This window comes from Mizuhopecten yessoensis, unplaced genomic scaffold (genome assembly GCF_002113885.1).
Source record: "Mizuhopecten yessoensis strain PY_sf001 unplaced genomic scaffold, ASM211388v2 scaffold8361, whole genome shotgun sequence".
Lineage (NCBI taxonomy): Eukaryota > Metazoa > Mollusca > Bivalvia > Pectinida > Pectinidae > Mizuhopecten > Mizuhopecten yessoensis.
The window spans coordinates 618,885-643,735 of record NW_018407509.1 but is presented as its reverse complement, the minus strand read 5'-3'; the positions used below and the strand labels follow the sequence as shown (position 1 = coordinate 643,735).

General features: G+C 36.4%; 1 protein-coding gene across 1 annotated transcript in view; it reads left to right on the top strand.

Moving 5' to 3' along the window:
* The first annotated feature begins 1,597 nt into the window (after positions 1-1,597).
* Positions 1,598-24,851, top strand: part of LOC110455654 (Ig-like and fibronectin type-III domain-containing protein 1) — a 37,042-nt gene continuing 13,788 nt past the window's right edge. Inside the window, exons 1-20 of the mRNA XM_021505901.1 lie at positions 1,598-1,732; positions 2,487-2,642; positions 3,486-3,640; positions 3,996-4,137; positions 4,465-4,500; positions 5,190-5,327; positions 6,538-6,690; positions 7,520-7,671; positions 8,590-8,722; positions 10,422-10,487; positions 11,665-11,799; positions 12,459-12,626; positions 14,321-14,469; positions 16,517-16,652; positions 19,170-19,433; positions 19,935-19,991; positions 21,495-21,614; positions 22,154-22,300; positions 23,401-23,555; positions 24,132-24,267. Of these exons, the coding sequence (XP_021361576.1) occupies positions 1,639-1,732; positions 2,487-2,642; positions 3,486-3,640; positions 3,996-4,137; positions 4,465-4,500; positions 5,190-5,327; positions 6,538-6,690; positions 7,520-7,671; positions 8,590-8,722; positions 10,422-10,487; positions 11,665-11,799; positions 12,459-12,626; positions 14,321-14,469; positions 16,517-16,652; positions 19,170-19,433; positions 19,935-19,991; positions 21,495-21,614; positions 22,154-22,300; positions 23,401-23,555; positions 24,132-24,267 (2,692 nt within the window). The 5' untranslated portion in view covers positions 1,598-1,638. The remainder of the gene's footprint in view (positions 1,733-2,486; positions 2,643-3,485; positions 3,641-3,995; positions 4,138-4,464; positions 4,501-5,189; positions 5,328-6,537; positions 6,691-7,519; positions 7,672-8,589; positions 8,723-10,421; positions 10,488-11,664; positions 11,800-12,458; positions 12,627-14,320; positions 14,470-16,516; positions 16,653-19,169; positions 19,434-19,934; positions 19,992-21,494; positions 21,615-22,153; positions 22,301-23,400; positions 23,556-24,131; positions 24,268-24,851) is intronic.

The following is a 24,851-nucleotide window of genomic DNA, read 5'->3' as shown; positions in this document are numbered from 1 at the left end:
GACTGCTGTGTGACCGAGGGTGTATCTGTTACATGTATGCCCGCCTGTACCCCTTACTCTGTCAGTGTAGGGGGGTATTTGCCTTATATAACATAAGGCTGTATAGTGTTTCTGTAATTCCAGACTGCTGTGTGACCGAGGGTGTATCTGTTACATGTATGCCCGCCTGTACCCCTTACTCTGTCAGTGTAGGGGGGTATTTGCCTTATATAACATAAGGCTGTATAGTGTTTCTGTAATTCCAGACTGCTGTGTGACCGAGGGTGTATCTGTTACATGTATGCCCGCCTGTACCCCTTACTCTGTCAGTGTAGGGGGGTATTTGCCTTATATAACATAAGGCTGTATAGTGTTTCTGTAATTCCAGACTGCTGTGTGACCGAGGGTGTATCTGTTACATGTATGCCCGCCTGTACCCCTTACTCTGTCAGTGTAGGGGGGTATTTGCCTTATATAACATAAGGCTGTATAGTGTTTCTGTAATTCCAGACTGCTGTGTGACCGAGGGTGTATCTGTTACATGTATGCCCGCCTGTACCCCTTACTCTGTCAGTGTAGGGGGGTATTTGCCTTATATAACATAAGGCTGTATAGTGTTTCTGTAATTCCAGACTGCTGTGTGACCGAGGGTGTATCTGTTACATGTATGCCCGCCTGTACCCCTTACTCTGTCAGTGTAGGGGGGTATTTGCCTTATATAACATAAGGCTGTATAGTGTTTCTGTAATTCCAGACTGCTGTGTGACCGAGGGTGTATCTGTTACATGTGTGCCCACCTGTACCCCTTACTCTGTCAGTGTAGGGGGGTATTTACCTTATATAACATAAGGCTGTATAGTGTTTCTGTAATTCCAGACTGCTGTGTGACCGAGGGTGTATCTGTTACATGTATGCCCACCTGTACCCCTTACTCTGTCAGTGTAGGGGGGTATTTCCCTTATATAACATAAGGCTGTATAGTGTTTCTGCAATTCCAGACTGCTGTGTGACCGAGGGTGTATCTGTTACATGTGTGCCCACCTGTAGCCCTTACTCTGTCAGTGTAGGGGGGTATTTACCTTATATAACATAAGGCTGTATAGTGTTTCTGTAATTCTGTAATTCCAGACTGCTGTGTGACCGAGGGTGTATCTGTTACATGTGTGCCCACCTGTAGCCCTTACTCTGTCAGTGTAGGGGGGTATTTACCTTATATAACATAAGGCTGTATAGTGTTTCTGCAATTCCAGACTGCTGTGTGACCGAGGGTGTATCTGGTACATGTATGCCCACCTGTACCCCTTACTCTGTCAGTGTAGGGGGGGATTTGCCTTATATAACATAAGGCTGTATAGTGTTTCTGCAATTCCAGACTGCTGTGTGACCGAGGGTGTATCTGTTACATGTGTGCCCACCTGTACCCCTTACTCTGTCAGTGTAGGGGGTTATTTGCCTTATATAACATAAGGCTGTATAGTGTTTCTGTAATTCTGTAATTCCAGACTGCTGTGTGACCGAGGGTGTATCTGTTACATGTGTGCCCACCTGTACCCCTTACTCTGTCAGTGTAGGGGGGGATTTGCCTTATATAACATAAGGCTGTATAGTGTTTCTGCAATTCCAGACTGCTGTGTGACCGAGGGTGTATCTGCTACATGTATGCCAGCCTGTACCCCTTACTCTGTCAGTGTAGGGTTTGATGCTGTCACTGCCTGTGACGCTGATCTTCTTAAGATCCTCAAATGTGCCTCAGGTAGGTAATGCTATAGCGAAACTCAACAAAATAGGCCTTCTTGCTACCTTCCAAGACAAAGAGTGTTTTTAGTTTCGATATAATACACAGGAATAAAAGATAGTTATACATTGTATAGACAAACGTATTTATTTGAACAGTTACTTAAACAGTGGGATAAGCAACTATATGGAGTTTCCCCAAAGAGTGATGGTTGGTTATCATGTTTATCTAACTCGAGTTAGTTAATTTTCAAATTGTATAAAGGCACAAGGTTCACCGAGTGTCTTTTACAATTTGAAAATTAACTAACAAGTGTTAGATAAACATGATAACCTACCATCACGAGTTTGGGGACCTTTTTCTCCCATAACGATCATGTTTCATCTGGAAAGCCATATGTTCCCTTGAAAATACACTTATTCGGCTTCCGATGGGGGGGAAACAATTGCTGTATGTAATCATGACATCACAATGGAAGATGACGTAGCAAAGCATTGTCATGTGACGTCAAATGTAATAAATTGACCAATGAAATCACGTCCAAGGTGTTACCCACTAGCGGGTAACCAAAAATATTTACCATCTCCTAGCAGGTTTATCTAATGAGTCAGGAGTGAGGAAACCTACAGTGGTTGAAATTTACAGTAATATCAGCAACTATGATAAGTTCTTTTGCCTGAACTGTACCGTAAGGTAGTTAGCACCTGTAATAAGTTCTTTTGCCTGAACTGTACCGTAAGATAAACAACTATGATGACACTTTATTGTACAGAGGGTAAGAACCATGCAGGCTGCTGTAAGAGAAGACTGGTGCCGAACAAGTGTTTAGACCTTTGTCTGGGACAGGTCCCCGCCAACGCTGACGAATCCTACAACTCATGTCTCAACCACATCATGGACATGTTCGCATGCGTGGAGCAGGGCCGAGGTTTGTTTTCATCCAACTTTATCCATTTTACATTAATTATGAAGCAAGTTTCATCAACTTGTATAAATTACTCTTGTTGGCCAAGATGTAGTATTAAAGCAGGGTCTTAATGTGGGAGAAAACTGGATTGCCGGGAGAAATAAAAACATGGTCAGGTAGATGCCTACCTTTCAGTCATATTGGGGAATCAAACACCGACTGTATTGGGTAAAGGCGAGTACGCTATCTGTTTCGCCAACTGACCACTCCGAGGGCAGAAGTTTGGGATTCTGATAGGTTTGCAGTTGGTACATGGATTTGTTTTTTCTTGATCGTCAAGTACATTTAATCCTCGCATGATGCTTTTATTCCTTTTCAAGGTCAAGTTTTCTTTCCAATTTCTTTATATGCCCACCTCCCTATATCATTTGCTTTCACCTAATTTTCGTAGGAGAGAAATCAAGTAGTAAAATTTGATAATATTCTTGAAAAAAAATGCTTTCAATGAAGCCCATTTGGCAAAATGATATGTAAAATGCCATAGATGTTTCCTTGTATTTAATGAAATTAATAGAATTGGAGCGATTTTGACCTATATTTTACACTTCATTGACTTGGTTAAGAAGAATTGCTCTTATCTTATCTTCATGTAAGGTTCAGAAGAATTGCTTTCATCTATATCTTGCCTACTACAAGTGCCATGCTGATTATACTTGCATCAATTGTGTATCTAGGGTTGCTCTACTGAATGCATATTGCAGATGCTGATTTTGACCTATATTTTACGCTTCATGTTTTTAATGACTTTTGCACTGCGAGCGGGGGATATCGATGACAGCGTTTTCTTGTTTTGCGTTGTTTCAGTTCTGTTGCCCAGCCCTCCAGCCTCTGTATCAGCTGTGGCCAACTCCCAATACAACTCCATACTGGTATCCTGGCAGCAACCACTGGACAACAGCGACCTCGTCACGTTCTACAGAATCCACTTCAAAGTCAGCATGAGTGACACATATTTCAGTGTAAGTTTTTCAAAGCAAAATCAACATTTCAATACACACTAGCAGTGTTGATAATAGTGTTTTCTTACATGAAAGACAATTGGCTGTTTTTGTTTAATTTGCTTGAAAAATTCCATTGGTAAGAGGAGCTTGTGAAAATAAACAGTTACAAAAAGTAAGAATTTAGATTTGCTATCTTTGTTTTTCGTTAGCAAATTTAAAGTTGGAGAAGCTGTTCTCATTTACATAAATAATATATTTGCTTAGTGCTTAAGGCAACTTACTAGGATGGGTTAACAATGACTTATCGGGCTTATGTCTATACTGTCATCATAATCGCCAACAGTCACTCGTATACAAACTGTACATTTTTCAGACACCACTGATTGACAGGCATGACGTGCTGTTCTCCGTGTCAAACTTACTGCCGAACACAGAGTATGTAATGTACATGACTGCCATCACTGACCATGGATCGAGCCAGCCGTCGGAATTTGTTTACTCGACCACAAAATATGGTAAAGAGGCTACAGCGTTCCACTCATATTTCAAAACTATAACATGTTTAGACATATATGCCGCCATCATCAAGGTTCCAATGATGTTTGCATAGCAGTCGAAACCTATTGACAGAATGAACATGGAAGGGGTCCTTCAATTATGGAGAATTCTTCTAATCTTCAATCTTAACGATAGAATATGATCATGTGAATGTGTTTGCAATAATGATTGAAAGAAACTTAGAGGGTTTTTTTTTTTTTTTTTTTTATAAATAATGGTTCACTTGCGTGAGAAAATCCCCATTGGTAGATGTTGTTTTCTTATTGAAACATTTTACATTTCAGCTGTTTCCAGTCTGACAAAGAATGAAACAATTTACGGTAAATATTTCGTAATTATCTTATTTGAATGTTTAAAAGATATCAATGATAATATTGAGGCTGGAATTTACGACATTTTGAAATTGTGGCACACTGTTTTAAGAAGTTATCTTATGTAAAATCATTTTGTCACCTTCACTTGTGTAAATTCCTATAGTGAAGGTTTGTTGTTTCTTCATATTTTAATAATAATAATAAAAAAAAGTTTGTTCCATTTAGCGGATAATAAAACACTAAATACAACTTGATCAAAATGTTTCAAATGTTAATCACCAGCCTTAATTCACTTCTGAAGTCAGCATTGTCTGTAATGGACGTATAGCAGATTCTCAGATTGTGATCCTATCTTAGCTGTCTCTCATGTGAATTAAAGCATGGGACCTACAACTTTCGTTTCTCGGAACCAATCTGGCAATGAATTTGGAACCCTAAGGGCGCTAAAAAGGAGACTGGAAGTAATTAAATCTGAAAACAAAATGCTATGTCTGCAAAATATTTAACATCGTAAATCATTGCCACTATATATTTACATTTGCGCTGCAATGCCATTAATATTGCCTATGAATGCCAACTAAAAGCAGTTCACTGCTTACATAATTCAAAAATCTCCAGCTTAACGGATACAAAAACGTAAAAACTTCCAATTTTACAGTATGTTTGAAGGTCCAGTACATCTTTCTATATTACAGAGTGCTGTGGGAGGCGTGCGGTAGACCCAGAATGTCAGACGTTGCTGTGTAAAGTAGATGTGATGTCCCAGTTGGATCCTGATGTAGTCATCGGCAAATGTAGCAGTGATTTCAACCACATCCTGGCCTGCTATGCAGGTAATAATACCCTGTCATCAGCAGGATAGGTCTATAACGTCTTGTAGTTAAGACTTTGAAGCTATTTCTGATTGATAAACATGTTGACAGTGTTTTTTCCATTAATTTGGGATATGGGGCCTTTTTGTTTCACTTTTTGAAATGACCAATTAGGAAATTTTCAGGAGTAAACTGCAAATTTTAGGTATTACGAATAAATATGAAGAGCTAAATGGGTAATGGGCCCCATTATTGGCCCCTAAAAATCCCCAGAGAAAACACTGATTTACTGAAATTTATTCCTTCACAGAATTCTGTCTGCTCTCTCACTACATCTGTGTTAACTTGTTTATACCTGCTGACATTTTGAATCATTAAAATTGTGTACCAAGATTCTCAAAATTACTGAACACTTGATATAGTAAACCTGTTGGTAATATGTTACAAGACATTTGTTGATTACCTTTTTGGATAACACACATTGATTACCTTGTTGAATAATACCTGTTGATTACCTTGTTGAGTAACACCTGTTGATTACCTGGTTGGGTTACACCTATTGATTACCTGGTTGAGTACCACTTGTTGATTACCTGGTTTGGTAACACCTATTGATTACCTTTTTGGGTAGCACCTGTTGATTACCTGATTGAATAGCACCTGTTAATAACCTGGTTGAGTAGCACTTGTTGATTACCTTTTTTAGTAACCCCTGTTGATAACCTTGTTTAGAAACACCTGTTGATTACCTGGTTGAGTAACACTTGTTGATTACCTTGTTGAGTTACACCTGTTGATTACCTTTTTGGATAACACCTGTTGATTACCTTTTTGGATAATGCCTGTTGATTTCCTTTTTGGGTAACATGTGTTGATTACCTTGTTTAGTAATACCTGTTGATTACCTTTTTGAGTAACTCATGTTGATTACCTTTTTGAGTAACATCTGTTGATTACCTTGTTTAGTAATACCTGTTGATTACCTTGATTAGTAATACCTGTTGATTACCTTGTTTAGTAATAACTGTTGATTACCTTTTTGGGTAACACCTGTCACACATTGATTACCTAGTGTAATTTTACTTGTTGATTTTCTAGTGCTATGTTGATTACTTAACTGACATTGCCAGGTATTGACACAATGTGCTGTCAGAAATTGATTACCTGGTGTATGGTGACACTTGTTTATCACGGAGTGTATGAAATGACACATGTTAATTGCCTGTGACAGGTGAAAGAGATCAGTCCGCCTGCTGCGGGAGAATGAACGTCCCTGAACATTGCTTCAGCTTCTGTGGCGGAGGTGACATCGTGTTCTCCTGGAATATCACCCAGTGTATCATGAGGATGGGAGTTATCGATGGCTGTATTGAGGAAGGCAGAGGTAAAACTAGTGATGTCTTGACGTCAGTAGCTTATCAACTTTGCGTTATTAACTTATTAACTTCGCGTTATTAACTTATTAACTTTGCGTTATTAACTTATTAACTTCGCGTTATTAACTTATCAACTTTGCATACTTCCCAACTTTTTGAAATTTCCATGGGGGAGATTACGCATGCTCAGACTTAAAAACATCAATAAAATGTGTGTATGTACACCCCAGGGGAAAAAACAATACTTTTCAACAGCATCTTTTGAGCTGTTCTTTCAAATGTTATCATTAGGTGTTACAAAATAGCACTGGTTGAAAATGCTCAATTGTAGGCTCAAAAAGTGGAAGTCTCCCTCCAAAATAGGTAGTGTTGTCAAGTATGGCTTATGTCATCTAAACTTTTAAAGTTATCAGATTAATACCGACCTTGTTGTAGATAATTTCCGATAAACTGGGTCACAGAAAAAATTGCGTCGGCATGTACTGGCAGTCAAATTTTGGCACTGACTATGTAAATACAAAATTAGAGAGAAAAAATCGTCAACACTAAAGTTTGCACTTCTAAGATACTATTTTCAAATCAGACCATTGAAAATGTATCTTTTTTGTATTACCGGATGTTAATTTCTACATTCATATACTCTAAACAAATTGTATTCTTGCTGCAAAAATTATTATGAACATATATATTAAATTCATTCCTGTTGCAAAATAATTATGTACATTTCATTTGAATATGTAGAAAAAAATAATTCTTGTAAATTTTCAAGATTATTCAGTCAGATGATTAATCGGTATTGTGTTTGATGATATCTATATTATTATGTGTTTTTTTTAGATATTATCCCAGGTGCCCCTGTGCAATTCAAACTTGTGACTCTAGAGTGGAACACAGCTGAATTCTCCTGGGAAAAGTCCGGCACTGCCGTTCCAACTATGTACGACCTGTTCTACAGGCTGACATACCCAATAGGTGGAACATATACCAAGGTACTCACCACAGAAGGATCCCCTTCCATTAGAATATGTTGTCAGTATAATGTGACCGGGCGTAATGCTGTGCTAGCTAGGCGCCTTCCTTATGGTATTTCGGCATGGTAGCACTCTTAAGTCAGCATCAGATCTGCGCTATCACAAGGAGGCAATGACACCAACATACCCTGCCTCTGGCACGCATTCACACATGCACGCATTCACAACACACATGGAGGCATGTCCTGTTAGACCCTATAAAACCAAACCAAACCAAACCAAATCCCTTAAAATCAATATTATTTAATTACGTCTATTTTATAAACCCATTTCATATTTTTATGATTGAACTTATGTAATATGACATTACAATGAAAAAAAGTTTTTATCAGCTTATATAAATTATTCTTGAAATTATTTTAACTATTATGCGTTTGGAGGACTCCACCACTCTATAAATTGAGCTAACAGATCGCCAACGATCGACCCAGTCCAATTCCGCTACATTCCTTCCTCCTTTTTCTAAGTCTTCGCCCCCGAAGACACAACTATTTACAACCCACGTTGGGTATCCCCTTGTCAAGCATTCACCAAATGCTTGAAACAAGGGTTGGTCACAGGCACCACTCTAACAGGAGAGGAAAAATGCACAGCCAGACTGGGGTTCGAACCGAGGAACCTCCAAAATCTTAGACAGATGCTCTCTCTATTGAGCTATCTGGTCGCTGACGATCGACCCAGTCCAGTTCCTCTACATAAAGCCTGGGAGTAAAAGCTATATGAATATTTTGCTTGAAATCTGGAAACTTACCATGTAGGAAATGTATAAGTGTACCCAAACATACCACAATAGCACAAAATAAAAATTAGTATTGGTACATGACAATGAGCAATATGCGTACAGGATCCTTTAACTATGTCATTGTCTATTTATAGTTGACGGTGTCCGGTAACACAGAAGCAGTGATAAGTGGCCTGATGGGTAACACACAATACGAGGCCTTTCTCGTGGCCAGGAACGAGAACTACACCAGTCTACCGACATCTAAAATCGGGTTTCTGACCTATCGTAAGTATATAGGTTTTCACTTCTAAAACATTTCTTCAGTATAGCTTTCCTTATCAATAAAATATAACCAACAACCGTGCTCTGAGTGTCAAAATACAGCAGGTCAGACCGGGATTTGAATCCTGGACCTCAGATTGTTAAACTATCGCTCTAACCTACTGACCTACCTGGTCAATGGAAGTGTCCTGGCCCGACCGTGCTACAGTTATATCCAAAATTAAATTAAGTGGAGGTTACTGTATATATACGAAAAGCCAGACTGCAGTGGGACAGGGATCCTTAAGTCATAATTAATGCTCTAACTAGGTCAAAATTAATGCTCTAACTAGGTCATAATTAATGCTCTTACTAGGTCAAAATTAATGCTCTAACTAGGTCATAATTAATGCTCTAACTAGGTCATAATTCATGCTCTAACTAGGTCGTAATTAATGCTCTAACTAGTTATTTACTTCATGCTCTAACTAGGTCGTAATTAATGCTCTAACTATGTCATAATTAATGCTCTAACTAGGAATTTACTTCATGCTCTAACTAGGCCATAATTAATGCTCTAACTAGGAATTTACTTCATGCTCTAACTAGGTCGTAATTAATGCTCTAACTAGGGCATAATCAATGCTCTAACTAGTTCATAATTCATGCTCTAACTAGGTCGTAATTAATGCTCTAACTATGTCATAATTAATGCTCTAACTATGTCATAATTCATGCTCTAACTAGGTCCTAATTAATGCTCTAACTAAGTCAAAATTAATGCTCTAACTAGGAATTTACTTCATGCTCTAACTAGGTCCTAATTAATGCTCTAACTAGTTATTTACTTCATGCTCTAACTAGGTCCTAATTAATGCTCTAACTAGGAATTTACTTCATGCTCTAACTAGGCCATAATTAATGCTCTAACTATGTCATAATTAATGCTCTAACTATGTCATAATTAATGCTCTAACTACGCCATAATTAATGCTCTAACTAGTTATTTACTTCATGCTCTAACTAGGTCCTAATTAATGCTCTAACTAAGTCATAATTAATGCTCTAAATAGGTATTTACTTCATGCTCTAACTAGGCCATAATTAATGCTCTAACTTGGTCATAATTAATGCTCTAACTATGTCATAATTAATGCTCTAACTAGGTATTTACTTCATGCTCTAACTAGGTCCTAATTAATGCTCTAACTAGTTATTTACTTCATGCTCTAACTAGGTCGTAATTAATGCTCTAACTATGTCATAATTAATGCTCTAACTACGCCATAATTAATGCTCTAACTTGGTCATAATTAATGCTCTAACTATGTCATAATTAATGCTCTAACTAAGTCAAAATTAATGCTCTAACTAAGTCATAATTAATGCTCTAACTATATCATAATTCATGCTCTAACTAGGTCGTAATTAATGCTCTAACTAGGTCATAATTAATGCTCTAACTAGGTATTTACTTCATGCTCTAACTAGGTCATAATTAATGCTCTAACTAGGTCATAATCAATGCTCTAACTAGGTCATAATTAATGCTCTAACTATGTCATAATTCATGCTCTAACTAGGTCATAATTAATGCTCTAACTAGGTCTTAATATTATTATTTAAAAATAATTTTGATGTCGTAAATGTACTTAGGATATGACAAGGTTTCAAATTAATACCACAGGTATTTACTTCATGCAATATTTCATGTCTTTTTCAGCCCGACCAATCTCCCCACCAACGCCAACACCATCAACCACCCCAAACCTCTTCTATAACTTCACAGGTAAGAAACAGACATGGCAGAACTTGTCTACAACTCCATAGATAAACAACGGTCTTGTTAGAAGTTTGATATGATTTATCTTTGATGTAATATGTGAACACCAAGAAACAGCGACTTAAAGAAGAGAAGAATTACCCTAGTAGTATAAAAAAATATGTGTAAAAGAAGTCATTATTGTTTCAATGCCTCCTCCGCTAGGACTCGAACACGGGTCCTCTGGTTTACTAGACTAAAGCTCTACGGAATGAGCTTAGGAGAAATTCTACCTAGTCTAGCCGGTAGGAAGTGGCTAGTATTTTACCAAGTTGACATATTAATCAACTTTTCATGTAATATGCTTCAAAATTTCTATATTTTTTGTGTGTGTTTTTGTTAATATATGAAGATGTGTAAGATTTGGTTTTGAAAGATAATGTATAACCCACACTTTCTACTGCCTTTTGAAAGTTTTTCCTCACATTGCTTGCTTCATCAGATAAGATAGCCCACATAATTACGCCAAAGGTTACTTTAGAGGAGGTATATATGGGGTACAGTCACTGTGTAAATGTGTCCATGTTTGTTCCTATGTATCTATACTAAAATCTTGTTTACTTACTAGACATCTCATGAACCCCTCAAATGGTTCAGTTTATATTTTCATCATATTATGATAATGCCAAGTTCCACATCTGGTAAGAAATTGGAGGTCATCAGTCAAGGTCAAAGGGTCAAAGGTTGTATCTGACCACTTTTGATGTATAAAGCTTGTGTACAAGAAACCTTTTGACAGACATAATTCATATTGATATATAATTATATAAAGCAAGTTCTTCACATGATGAGATTTTGGTGGTCATCGGTCAAGGTTAAAGGGTCAAAGGTCACATTTGACCACTTTTGAAATATAAAGCTTGTGTACAAGTTAATTCGTGAAATCTCTTGACAGACAAAGTTCATGTTTACACTATTATGGTTTTATATAGAGCAAGTTCTATAACTGATTAAATTTTGGTGGTTATCGGTCAAGGTTAAAGGGTCGAAGGTCATGCTTGAACATTTTGGGGGTGTGCAGATTTAGGAAGGTGGGGGAGCCTCCGCTCGCCTTGTTTTAATATGAGACTGACGTTGTTCGTTGAATTTAAAGATTACAAATGTTAAGATTTGACATACATTTTGTACCTGCTGCTTATTTCAGCCTGTTGTTCAGCAAAAAACATGCCGCAGAAATGTCTAGCACTGTGTGACTATGATCACTACACAGGGAGCATAAACTATGGGCTCGCCCTGGAATGTAGCGAACACATGCTCACGCTTCTTATCTGTGGCTCAGGTACGTTTCAATTATACCGTGACAAGCATCTTACATTTACCATATTCATCGTACAATAAGCCCAGGGGGTTAACAGATAATGTGGGCGGATTTCAGAACAATGGATTAGCATTTGTGTGCATTTTTACTGAGCTGCAATAAGCATGGGCTTATTGTTGGATAAATATGATACAGAAATCCTGATCTGTGTAAAAAGATAATCTCAAACTAACTTTTGTAATAATACTTATTATAATTATATATTTCTTCAGATCTGTTTCCGAGATATGCATTTTCACATCAATTTAAGCCTCACATGAATATTTATAGTTTCATTATGAAAGACAAACATGTTGAGTTCAATGCAAAATAAAAATTCTTGTGAAAAAGGTACGGAAAGATCAGGTTGGGTGAATTTTTCGTGACCGCAGATTTTAGTTCACAGTATTTATATGTTAATTACATGTGAAGGATTGAAAGTCACAGTGGGTGATTATGAATTTTAACTAGAATTAACGAGTAGTGCTTATTAAAAGTAATAGCAGGATTTATCTGAGATTTGCCACAAAAGTTTTAATTAAAAGTCTACTACAAAATTAAGAAAAAGACACCCTGATATGAGATTTTGATTGAACGTCGGCAGTTACGGATTATACATTACCGTGTATTTTTTGTGATAGATGGACGTAACCATGAAAGTTGTTGCAAGACAAAGGGCGTCCTGGACATGTGTTTACCCCTGTGTAGCGTGACCAGATTTGAAGACGTACCCGACTCCATCAACAATAATCCAATCATGTGTTCCGCCTTCACACTCCAAATAGCCCAATGTTACACACAAGGAATAGGTTTGTTAATTTTAAATGCACCTTTTATTATTTGAAATTGTCCTGAAGAAGCCCACATGTTCGGGCGAAACCGGTAGACATACAATATTGAAACAAACCTATTCTGAGCTTGTTACGATTGAATATTGCCTTTAGTTTCCCGTTCCTCAATTGCCCTGCATACCCCTGGGTATCCAAGCAAGGGATAGCGGAACCTACAGAACCTAGATTAGAAGTACGGCATTGGCTCTACACCCTGATGAGTTTATTATTTACAATTCATCTGTGCAATAATTTTGTCACAATTTGTCCGTAACATTATGATATACCACAAAACTTTTGACCACAAAACAGTAAGTATATTTAATTTCAGTTACCATAAATCAATGTATATTTTTATCTGGCAGTGAGTGGAATGCACCTCTGAACTTTCCAAAGAAACTGTAGTTGATCAGTAAATTGACATTATAAAAATTCATTTGTTTTCAAATCATTCAATTATAAGTTTTACAATTAAAAATGACAACATTTTTAGCTCACCTGGCACTTCAGGTGAGCTTATGCCGTGGTGCGGCGTCCATCGTCCGTCGTCAATATTTTACTTTAAACGACTTCTTCTTAATAACCGAAAGGGCTAGGGTGATGATATTTGGCCAGAAGCAAACTGGGATGAAGGGCTACCAAGTTTGTTCAAATAAATGACTTTCATCTATTTTCAAGGTCACAAGGGTCAAATATGTTAAAAACTTTAAATAACTTCTTCTCAATAACCAAATGGCCCATGGAGATGATATTTGGCCAGAAGCTAGCTGAGAAGAAGGGCTGCAAAGTTTGTTCAAATGAATGACCTTCACCCATATTCAAGGTCACAGGGGTCATATATGTTAAAAACTTTAAATAACTTCTTCTCAATAACCAAAATACACAGGGTGATGATATTGGGCAGTAGAATGCTAAGATGAAGGGCTACAAAGTTTGTTCAAATGAATGACCTTTTCCCATATTCAAGGTCACAGGGGTCAAATATGTTAAAAACTTTAAACAACTTCTTCTGAATAACCAAAATGCCCTGGGTGATGATATTTAGTCAGTAGCATACTAGGATCAAGGACTACCAAGTTTGTTTAAATGTATGACCTTGAATCATATTCAAGGTCACAAGGAGCAAATATGTTTAAAATATTTCAACAACTTGTTCTGAACAACCAAAAGGCTCAGGATGTTGATATTTAGTTAGTAGCATATGCTTGGATCAAGGACTACTATGTTTGTTAAAGTGAATGACTTTGACTTATATTCAAGGTCACAGGGGTCAAATTTGTTTAAAATCTTTAAACAACCTCTTATGAATAACCATGGGTCCCAGGATGTTTATACATTGCAAGATGCATCCTGAGATGAAAGGCTATACAATGTGTTCAACATGATGACTTTGTTCGACTTTCAATCACAGGGGTGAAATGTTTAAAAAAAACATAACAGGGTTTATTGAACGAATTTTAATCATAAATACTGATATTTTGCCTGTAGCTTTATTTTAGATCACTTTTAAGGTTACAAGTGTGAGTTTTATACCAGGTGAGCGATGCAGGCCCATTGGGCCTCTTGTTATTTTTAAACATCATATATCATAAACATTATAAAATCATATATTCAAATAATTTTCTTTGTTTAGGTTTCTTTGACTTATATTCAAACAATGCTGTTCATTTTAGTTTCCCTCCCCATGGCCCCTGAGAGTGTTAGGGTGCTTCTGACCACGGCTCACTCGATCCAGCTGAGCTGGGATGCTCCTCTACGAGGCCCTCACCCCCAGAACTACACCGTTCTCTATCAGATGGAAGATTCTGACAAGAAGGAAATGGTGAGTTATATGACAAGTAGGGTTGTCAAACCGTACAAAGTTTAGTAACCGTGGTTACTCGAAAAATCTTCTGAATGAGTATTCGGTTAATCAGTCTGTATGTTAATTGAACAAGAAAAAACAACAACTACATTATATGTTAAGCAAATTTTCTAATCAAAATGAATAAACACTTCATATATATTAGTTTTCATGATAGTTTACTCACATATTTTAAGCTTTCAACACCTAATTGCAGAAAATACATAAGTATATTTCGTTGACAACTTCGGTATACAATAACAAGTTATTTCTATTCACACTTTTTTTTTTATATTTCATTGGTATCTTTCAATTTAAGGTACTCTTTGATATTGTTTTTACGCCCCATCCTTAAAAGCGAATTCTACCTTGCAAAATTGGCGTTTCACAACTTTGCATTCTGGCTCCCTTGTTTGCATTCTGGCTCCCTTGTAACATCTATTGAGGCTTTTTTTGGGGTGTAACCAGCATCTTTTTATCAATTCATACTATCAAATACAAATACAACACCCTAACAGGTCTTAGCGTTGATTTTGTTTAAAAAAAAAACAGATTTCAATCTCATCGATAGAGAACTTGTAGGGATAAGCCAGGTAATATGGATTTCCCCATTGGTAAATGTACAACTTTTTCGGTTATTAATTTTGGTAACAGGTTCATAGTCTTCCGACCAAGTAAGTAGTTAACCCTTGACAACCCTAATAACGAGACGTCTTTGCGCATCTTTCTTTATTTACTAGTTTCTGAAATTCTTACAGGCAAGAGTTGTACTTGTGTGGTTCTGTGTTTGGTTATTTTATGCAAGACAATCATCAATATTCAATTATAGCCTTTGGCTGAGGTCGATACCTGCGTCCTCGGTCAATATATCTTTTCTCGGGTCGATAAATTCAGGTATTGACCTCAGCCAAAGGCTACAATTGTTTTATTATTTTACAAAACAGTAATGTAAGCAATTTGAAAGAAAACACAACAAAAAAGCTTCAGAAGTGGGACGGTGCATTGTTTTGAGACAGGTCATAGTTCTATTTTTAGAAACACCCAGTCCTTCAAAAAAAATCACACGCTCCAAGTCAATATCGTTTTTTATCGGTGGACACATGATGCACTCCTGGCCAATCACTTGTCTGGGAAAAATATGAAAAAATAATAATATTTCTTATCAATTGAGTGAAATCTACTCTGTTTAGTTCACATCATTACGATATATCATCAAGGGCATCGTTTAGTTGAAAGCAGTATTTTATTTCCATCATTTACACGTAAGCATTTTGCAATTATTTTACTGTGTGAGGGGAAATTCGGTCAATAGTGATGTTATGCAATGATAAATCCTTAGAGATTAAAAGTGAGCAACATGTGCAGATAATTTAGTAGCATTCTGCTATCTGATTGGTCAACGGTTTTCCGCACAATAAAAAGTTTGTCAAATATGGCAGGATTCTGTGGAAACTTGGTCAATATTTACACTTTGTCTAATAGCGATATCTGCCAGTAATTGATGAACATTAGAAATATCTTTGGTTTTAATAGTGTACAATGAATGGATTATTGGCAAAATGGGGCAATTTCAATTTCTATTTTCATTGTTTGAAATATATACAAAGGGAGACAATTTCTATGAAAATCAATTATTGAAAGGTCATAAAGGATATATGAAAAACGAGTACAGTCTGTTTTCTCCGTTTCAACACATTTCAGAAATAGCTTTCAACTGCAACGAGTAATACAGTACAAATGTTGTTTCTCCTTACATTTCCATATTTTCATACATTTAGATACAATAATGCATCAAAAGGGTTTTAAGTATGTCAGATTGGCATGGGACGGGCGTATAGCGTTCTGCCCTGTGGTACTCCTGTTGGGCAGTGGAACGCAGATCCATAAATAAGCCGCTTACATATAGATTTGCGTACATTCTTTATCTTTTCTGTCACATACACCACGATCTATGCGTCATGAATTTGGATTACTGAAATTTTAACATTTTAGTAAGATTTCTAAAATCTAACGTTTGCATTTTCAGCAAACTGCAAAGAAGGTGCCATTCAACCTAGTTGGGCTGAAGGCGGAGACACGGTACATCATCCAAGTCGTGTCCGTCAATGAGAACGGAACTAGCGTCCCATCCTATGTCATCATGACGGCGACACTACCATACTGTAAGTATTCCTCAAATGACTTATGGGTCATTTTTGGCCTCATATGAAGTGAAAATTTCAACTTGAATCTATTTACTAATTTCTGTTATAAACATCATACTGGTTAACTGGGGTTATCTTTCTTGGTGTAGATTTTTTCCAATGCGCATGCGTAGATACCCTACCATAGCAACGAAACTGCGTTGCTATGCAGAGACAGCCATTAACTATGGTGTTTGTCAGTAAGCATGCAGAAATGAAAGCCTCCGCATGTGACAAACAAAAGATCCTTTCTACGAATGAACACTGGTATAACAATGTTTCAGCCTGTCAAATATTTATTTGTTTGTTACATGCGGAGACTTTCAAAAATTGAACCAAACAGCCCACAACAGACGATATCCACCAGAAAATGTGCGTTTATGTCTATCTTTGTAATGCCATATATCCTAGACTAGTTGCGTACTTCATTTATTCCAGATTACAAATATATTAACTAATTCTATATCCATGATGAGTCCGAAAGTGACCCTTAACGCCCCTGGTCCTTTCCATCCGTTCTTTGTTCTGCCATTAGAGGATGTTTGCTAGTTTCCTATTGAATACCATTATCTATTTTAAAAGGATGGCAGAATATTGATACCTTCCATGGTTTCAAAGCACAAGTAAATATGTCAGCCATACGAGGAAAATCATTAAATTTTCAATTTAATATGTCGTTAAATACCGTTAAACTTTCTATTTATTACATCTGAAAAACTATTGAATTTTCTATTTATTACATCTAGAAAGCCATTAAATTTTCTATTTATTACATCTGAAAAACTATTAAATTTTCTATTTATTACATCTGAAAAGCCAAATAATTTTCTATTTATTACATCTGAAAAACCATTAAATTTTCTACTTATTACATCTGAAAAGCCATTAAATTACCTTTTTATTACATCTGAAAAACCATTAAATTTTCTATTTATTACATCTGGAAAGCCATTGAATTTTCTATTTGACGTATTTTACGTGCAAGTACAAACATATCAATGCATAAAAAATGCATAATATTTGGGGCCATGTTCTAATGACATCATGCTGGAAAAATGTCTATGACATATTTAAATGGCTACTTGATTGATACTAATGGCTACTAATACTGTTTTTCTTGCTATTTCCTGAATGAAATTCTAACGCTGTTTTTCTTGCTATTTTCTGATGAGATTTGCATACCAGATCGTTATCAATTGCATAGTTATGTGTATATACCATAATGTACAGAATACAGTAATAGTGGATCAAAACGATAACTTCCTCTACCTAATCTGCATCTGATACTGAGCAATCTGCAGCTTTGAATATAGAAAGTATTTTTTTGATTGATCAATAAAACATTCGATATAGTCATAGGTAAAAGGTCAAGTAAATGTCAAATCAAACACAGTGGCTTTTAAGGGGAGAAATTGAAATATGTTTTTGTCTCAAATATAAATCATTAGATTTTGAATTATTTTGTTTATCTGAAAATTGAAAAGTATTAGTCTGCTGCTAGAAGTTATGCAAAATATCAACTGTTTTTCTTTAGAAGTTTATCAGTTTAAAAAAACAAAATACAATTTTTGACAAAGGACTAGGTATGGTTTGGGCGTGTTTTGGCCCCCAAATGCATCAAAATTCAAAACCTTTAAATGAACTGTCAAATGACCGTTTCTTTAATTTTGAATACTCCCCAAATACTATCATGAAAATATTTATTTGTATTTCTAATTATTGTTACTATGGTATCAAATTCAAATTTGCATAAATTAGAAAAATTTGAATATTCGGTGAATATTAATTGTCATAATTTGAAAGGTAGTTTCTCTCCTGGAAACTATAGAGCACATGCTTGAACAAACTTAATATCAAAGGATAATGTGTAGACACCTGTAATACATCTTTAGGAGAAATATAAAGTTTGTTCAAGTGTACACTCTATGGAAGCTAAGAGTTAAACTAGGCGAAAACCTGTCAAAATTGACTTAATATTCGAATTACATTAGTTTGTGCAAATATTAACTGGTTATCATGGCAGCCATAATTGAAAACACAAATAAATATTTACATTATAGTAGCGAGGAAGTATTCAGAATTAAAGAAACAGTCATTTGAAAGTTCTATTGAAGATTTTTAATTTCGATGGATTTGGGGGCCAAAAAAGGCCCAAACTATATACAGTCCTTTCCATCATATTTACCTTCTGGTACTGTATCTGTATACATATTATAAAGTGTTGATACTGCAGACTTTTGGCCTTCACGGGTAAATTCAATATTCTACTATAATTTGCCCAGTATTAAGTTGGCCCTTCATGTTTAACTACATGATGTACTATGTGTATTACGTTTTTAAACAATAGTCGCTGTTGTGATAAATTCACCCACGGGACTGTGGGCGAAAAAGATGGAAGTTAAACTGAAGCAAACATTTCGCGGTATACAATACAATACAATACGTCTTGCCTGGCGGACAAGAAAATATTTACATTATTTTTGTTTTACTCTGTAGATGGCGATAAAACGTGTGTATATGTTCGCTACCCTAACTCGACGATAAGGTATGAGGCTGCAAGGCCTTCCATGGCTAGCAGTACAAACACCGTGCAGGAGTGTGAGTCGGCCTGTAATCAGACAGATACCAGAGCTGCCTGCGTGGGCTACACCTACGACACTACTGATAGTGGTACATGCGAACTCTTCTTGACTAACGACGGTGCGAAAGTGGAGACAAAAGTGGGCACAGACTTGTACAGGAAAAAGTGTGATGATTTTGGTACGTCTGAAGCAAAATTAGCATAATTCTTGTTTATGGAGGTTTATAAGATAATATTGCGGAAGAAATATTTACTTGTATTTGAATGATAGGCATTAGGTAATTTCAGATCTCTAAATGTGTTTCTATATTGAATGATTGAAGATTTTTACCATTAAGAATTAAGACATTTATTTCAAGATCGTGTACATATGGTTTAGGTAGATGTATTGGGAACATTTCAATCTGTAAATTTGTTTTAAGGTTGTGTATGTGAAAGGTATAGCAAAATTTCAGTTCTGGAAATGGTTTGAATGAGGAGTTATACAATTAAGTGACCAAGGAATAGAACCGCCACTTTTATTTTCTGTAGCCATTTAATGAAGGGTTGAGATTAATTTTTCCTCTTATTTACCAGCCTGGATATAGTTAACATAATGATAGTATTTAATTGTGGTGCTTGAGATTAAGTTAACATATTAGGATAGACGATGTGATTTAAATATATTTTATAATCTGCAGGCCCGTCCGGTAATACCACTGTGAACGAAACTGTAGTAACATGGGCCAACAGAACAGGTAAGTTGTTTAATTCAAAGCCTTGTAATCTGACGACAACTTGACACAAATGTTCTGTCCTGTATATTAAAAGATTGAATATATAACTCTTTTGTTTGGATTTCAGAATGCTCATTCGAACACAAGAATCACAAAAAATATGTTTGTAAATAAAAATATTTATAAAAAAAATAAAAATTGAAATTTATGTTAAATGCTTGTCAAGCTAACCAGTCTTTGAATACTTTGGGCTAGATTATAGTCACCTGGTAAGGTCACATGAGTAAGTTCCTGATTCTATAAAAAGTGATTCATACTGTAAATAAGGATAATACAGTGACTTTAATATGCAACAAGCAAAGTATGAGGCTATTATAACCTTCGTGTATGACTTCACAATGACCGTCCTTTGAAGGGAGAACTGTTGCCAGGCTTTGCTTTTGCTTATGCGTTATAAAACTGACAAACAACTTGTATAACATCTACACGATTATCTCACAACCCACTCTCACAGACATCACAGTGGCAGTTACCTTAACCATCAAAGTAACTCTTGGACATCAGTCGAAGTTGTCTTCTACAAAAACACGTTCACTCACATACATCACAGCTACAGTTGCTTTCATCTACAAAGAAACACAGACATCACATATCTGGGCTGCCGTCACCTACAGCATACTGGCCATCTTTTTTAAATTTCAAGGGGGAGATAACGCGTGCTCAGTATTAAAAAAGCATGAATAAAATGTATGAATGTATACACCCTAGGAAAAAATGATACTTAAAAGGCATCTTTTGAGCGGTTCTTTCAGGTGAAGTCACAAGATCTTAGAAAATAGGAACAGTTAAGCAAATTCACTGGTTGAAAATGCTCAACTTTAGGGTCCAAAGTCGGGAGAACAGAAACAGACATCACATCCCCGAGCTACCTCTGCTTACAAAGAATCACAAACGTCGAGGTTCTGACTGCCTGCAATTGCCTACAAAGAAACAGACATCACATCCCCGAGCTACCTCTGCGTATAAAGAATCACAAACGTCAAGGTTCTGACTGCCTGCAATTGCCTACAAAGAGATACAGACATCACAGCCTGGGCTGTCTCTGCTTACAAATAAACATTGACATCACAGCCTGGGCTGCCGTTGCCTACAAAGAAATACAGACATCACAGCCTGGGCTGCCGTTGCATACAAAGAAACACTGACATCACAGCCTGGGCTGCCATTGCATACAAAGAAATACAGACATCACAGCCTGGGCTGCCGTTGCATACAAAGAAACACTGACATCACAGCCTGGGCTGCCGTTGCATACAAAGAAACAGTCACTGACAGAGATTACAGCTTCAAATGCCTACAAAACATCACTAACCTCTTTTTTGGTTCACTTTCATACCCTTAACTACACAAAACTGGTACATACTGCCACTAGTTAAACACTTCCTTAGAATTATTCATGTCCAGTCCGGATATTCTTGAAGGATTGTATCAGTCAAATTTAGACAGCGTTATTTTTGTTTGTAGAATGCTGTAGAGGCTCCAATATCAGTTCTGAGTGTGAGTCTGTGTGTATGATGGAGGCCCCGGTCATGTCTCCTCTCGTGTGTGAAATGGACTTCAACAAGGTTCTCGCATGTGTAGCAGGTAGGTACTTAATCATCTCGTGGCTGACATAGTCTCAAAATTTGCAGTTTGAGTTAAGATTCTTAAGGGATGGAACACAGACAAGAGGGATACGGTGATGGACATGGCCGACAGGGTTCCATGCTGACCTGTCATACACTGTAATATATTTTGAAACATAAATCGAACGCTAATTGGAGTGGAAAGCTTACTGAAAATATGAAAATTTCATAGACTGTTTAAAAATTATACATTTGTATAAATTTTTAAATCAATTAATATTGTTATAATTATAGAAATCATAGAAATATTTATTGATTTTTTATTTTTTATTTTATTAAATAAAAATTGATTCTTATGGATAAGTTGTTTAACTCATTCATCCCTGAAGACACATTTGAACTCCTCCAATTCAAAGGTTGGAATAGTTCATTATGAAATTTCATGGGTGAATGAGTTAAGCAGTCATAATTTCCTTTTTTTTAAACGAAATCTTTTACAGGATTTAGATCAGAGAAGTTTCTAAGCATTGTGTGATGTAATTGTTGATATTTTTATAGATGGACGAGACCACTCAAGCTGCTGTAAGTCGAACGGTGTGCCAACAAAATGCCTTGGTTACTGTCGGGGTCAGGCACTACCACAGGATGCAATCGGAGCCCTGTGTCTAAGTTACGTCAGCGAATTTGTCACCTGTTTCAGCCAAGGTATGTGCACAACTTAAGGATGACATCTACTGGTACTACTGTGACATTACCTCCTTTCCAAAGAGTTCTAAATGTAAAATATTTTATTTTACATCAAATAGGTATTGGAGATATATGTACATTGATGAAAATCATAACTTTCACCGACAGGTAATACTTATTGAAATGTGCAAAGGGAGACAAAAATTGCATATTTTTTAAAGTGGTGTTTATAATCTTAATATCATTAATCAGTGGAGTGATTCTGATTTGTTTTTTTAGAAATATTTAAAAGTACTTGACATTATAAACTTCATATTTTCAGTCACTGAATGTACATGTTACCTTTATGTTAAGGTGTTAATATTTTTCCTTAACACCAAATAAGCCCGCAATGAAAAACCTTTATGTTTGCAGTAAAATTTGATGTAATATGTATTAAAACATTAAATATTGTACAAATGGAAATTTGTGCATGTGGAAATATTCACATTATGACTCTTTAAACTGATTCGGGTTGGGAAATTGTTGCGTTGGCAATAGTTTTGAAATCTCTTTGTTCTATATACGGTATCTATAATATACATTAATCTCTAAATAAATAATATACTTCACATGAAAAACGTGAACATTTCCATACCACCAAAGTTTCCACTTTTACTGTACAATTGTACTAAGAACACTAGGTGGTGTAGTTTTCAATTATAAATACTTTTTTGAAGAAAAAAAATGGCGATGGGAACAATATGACAGTGGTCTCGTCTTTAACCCTTTAACCACTGTAGACCATAATGGACTCATTCATTTAAATGCATGGTAGATTTTATTTAAGTTACACAGGGGTGAAAGAGTTAAGGTAATGTGACCTTGTACTGTATAACAGGAAATTTTCGCTGCACTTTAAATTTTCGTTTTTTTGTTGCCATTTGTAATGAGGGCGAATTTATCATTACAGAGAACTTTTGTTAACAACATGATATGCATAGTAATGCAGATGTAATGTAAACATAGAGTATGAATTTAGTATCGGGCGAAAATTGATTTTATTATTGAATAGCGAAATTTCCCCATGTACAGTATTCACGATAACGGTGTAAGTGAACTCTTTTGTGTTTCCCCAGGTCTGATGTATCTACCAGGTCCTCCTCAACTGTTCAAGGTCGTTGAAAAACACTCCAGACATATCTTTGTGGCGTGGAGTCCACCAAAGGAAAATTGTGATGCGGATTGTTTTTATGTTCTGCAGTACACAAAGGCTGGCGGCAGTGCAGTCAGGGTGAGCAGTAGAGCTAGAATCTGATCTGATAGCATCAAAAGATGGCGGACGGAAATAAAATTATTTTCAATGCGTTTAAGTAATAACGAACCTGCTAAAACACTTGCATCTGTGCAGGTAAACCAGCAAATGACCTCCATAGATTGTGGTCCGTTTTGGAATTGCCTGCATTTGCACTGCTTAGCTCATCTTTGAAAATGTTTAAAATTCACCTTTTTAAGGATCCCTGTCCCATTGCTCTGGATTCTTTTGCAAGTATGCAATATAATTGTAGCACTGTTGGCCAGGACATACCTGTTGACCAGGTAGCTCAGTCGGTTAGAGTGACAGTGTAATAATCTGCTAGAGTTTAGGGTTCAAATCTCCAGTCTATCCCCACTGCGTTTTTACACTCACAAAACAAATTTAAGCATGTGCCCACTATTAAATAACGTTTAGAAGTAACAGTGTTATTTTCCTCAGTCTATGTACAAAACTGAGATATTATGAAAAATTAAGAAAATTAAAAAAACAACTTTTTTTGACGAATGCTCTCCTGTAGCCTCAAATTAACAGCATCTCAATGTTGTGTTGTAGAAGAGGTATACAGAAACAAGGGTCAACATTACGGACCTTGCTCCGGAAACCCAGTACACCATCAGCGTAACCGCGCACAACGGGAACGGCAGCAGTCTGCCGGCACCACAGATCACCGTCGCAACATATCCAGCAGGTAGGACATACAGCTCGGCCTCCTTTAATTATAATTACCATATTAACGCAGAAATAAGCCTATGCTTGCTTATATGCCCATAATTTTTTCTTGATTGCAAAGCAATCAGGGCTTATAGATTGGCGATTCCCGTCCGTCTGTCTGTCTGTCCGTCTGTCTGCACTAAGGATAAGAAGAATGGTTTAGCTCAGGAAGTTATTTACTATCCCACATCAACTAAACATGTATGGCTAAGGTATCTTAGGATGCTTCGGATGCTGCCTCTGACCTACATTTTCCGCTTGAATGACCAGGTTAAGAAGTTTGGTTGAGGTCACTTACCAAGTAACTACTTGTCCTACATCAACTTAACTTGTATCTTAAAGGATGATTATCACATGTGATGCTTTACATGAAAATGTACTGTAGAAATCTGGCCATATCGCATTTGGCGGCTTCTTGTTGAGTGTCACATTATACAAGTAAAAAATATTGGATTGATAGATAGCTAGTTTCTGGATCCCCGAGGGGTCAAAGAGGTACATTTTTCATTTGATTACTTAAGTCATTTCCGTTAATATTTCACATACACTAGCACCTACCAT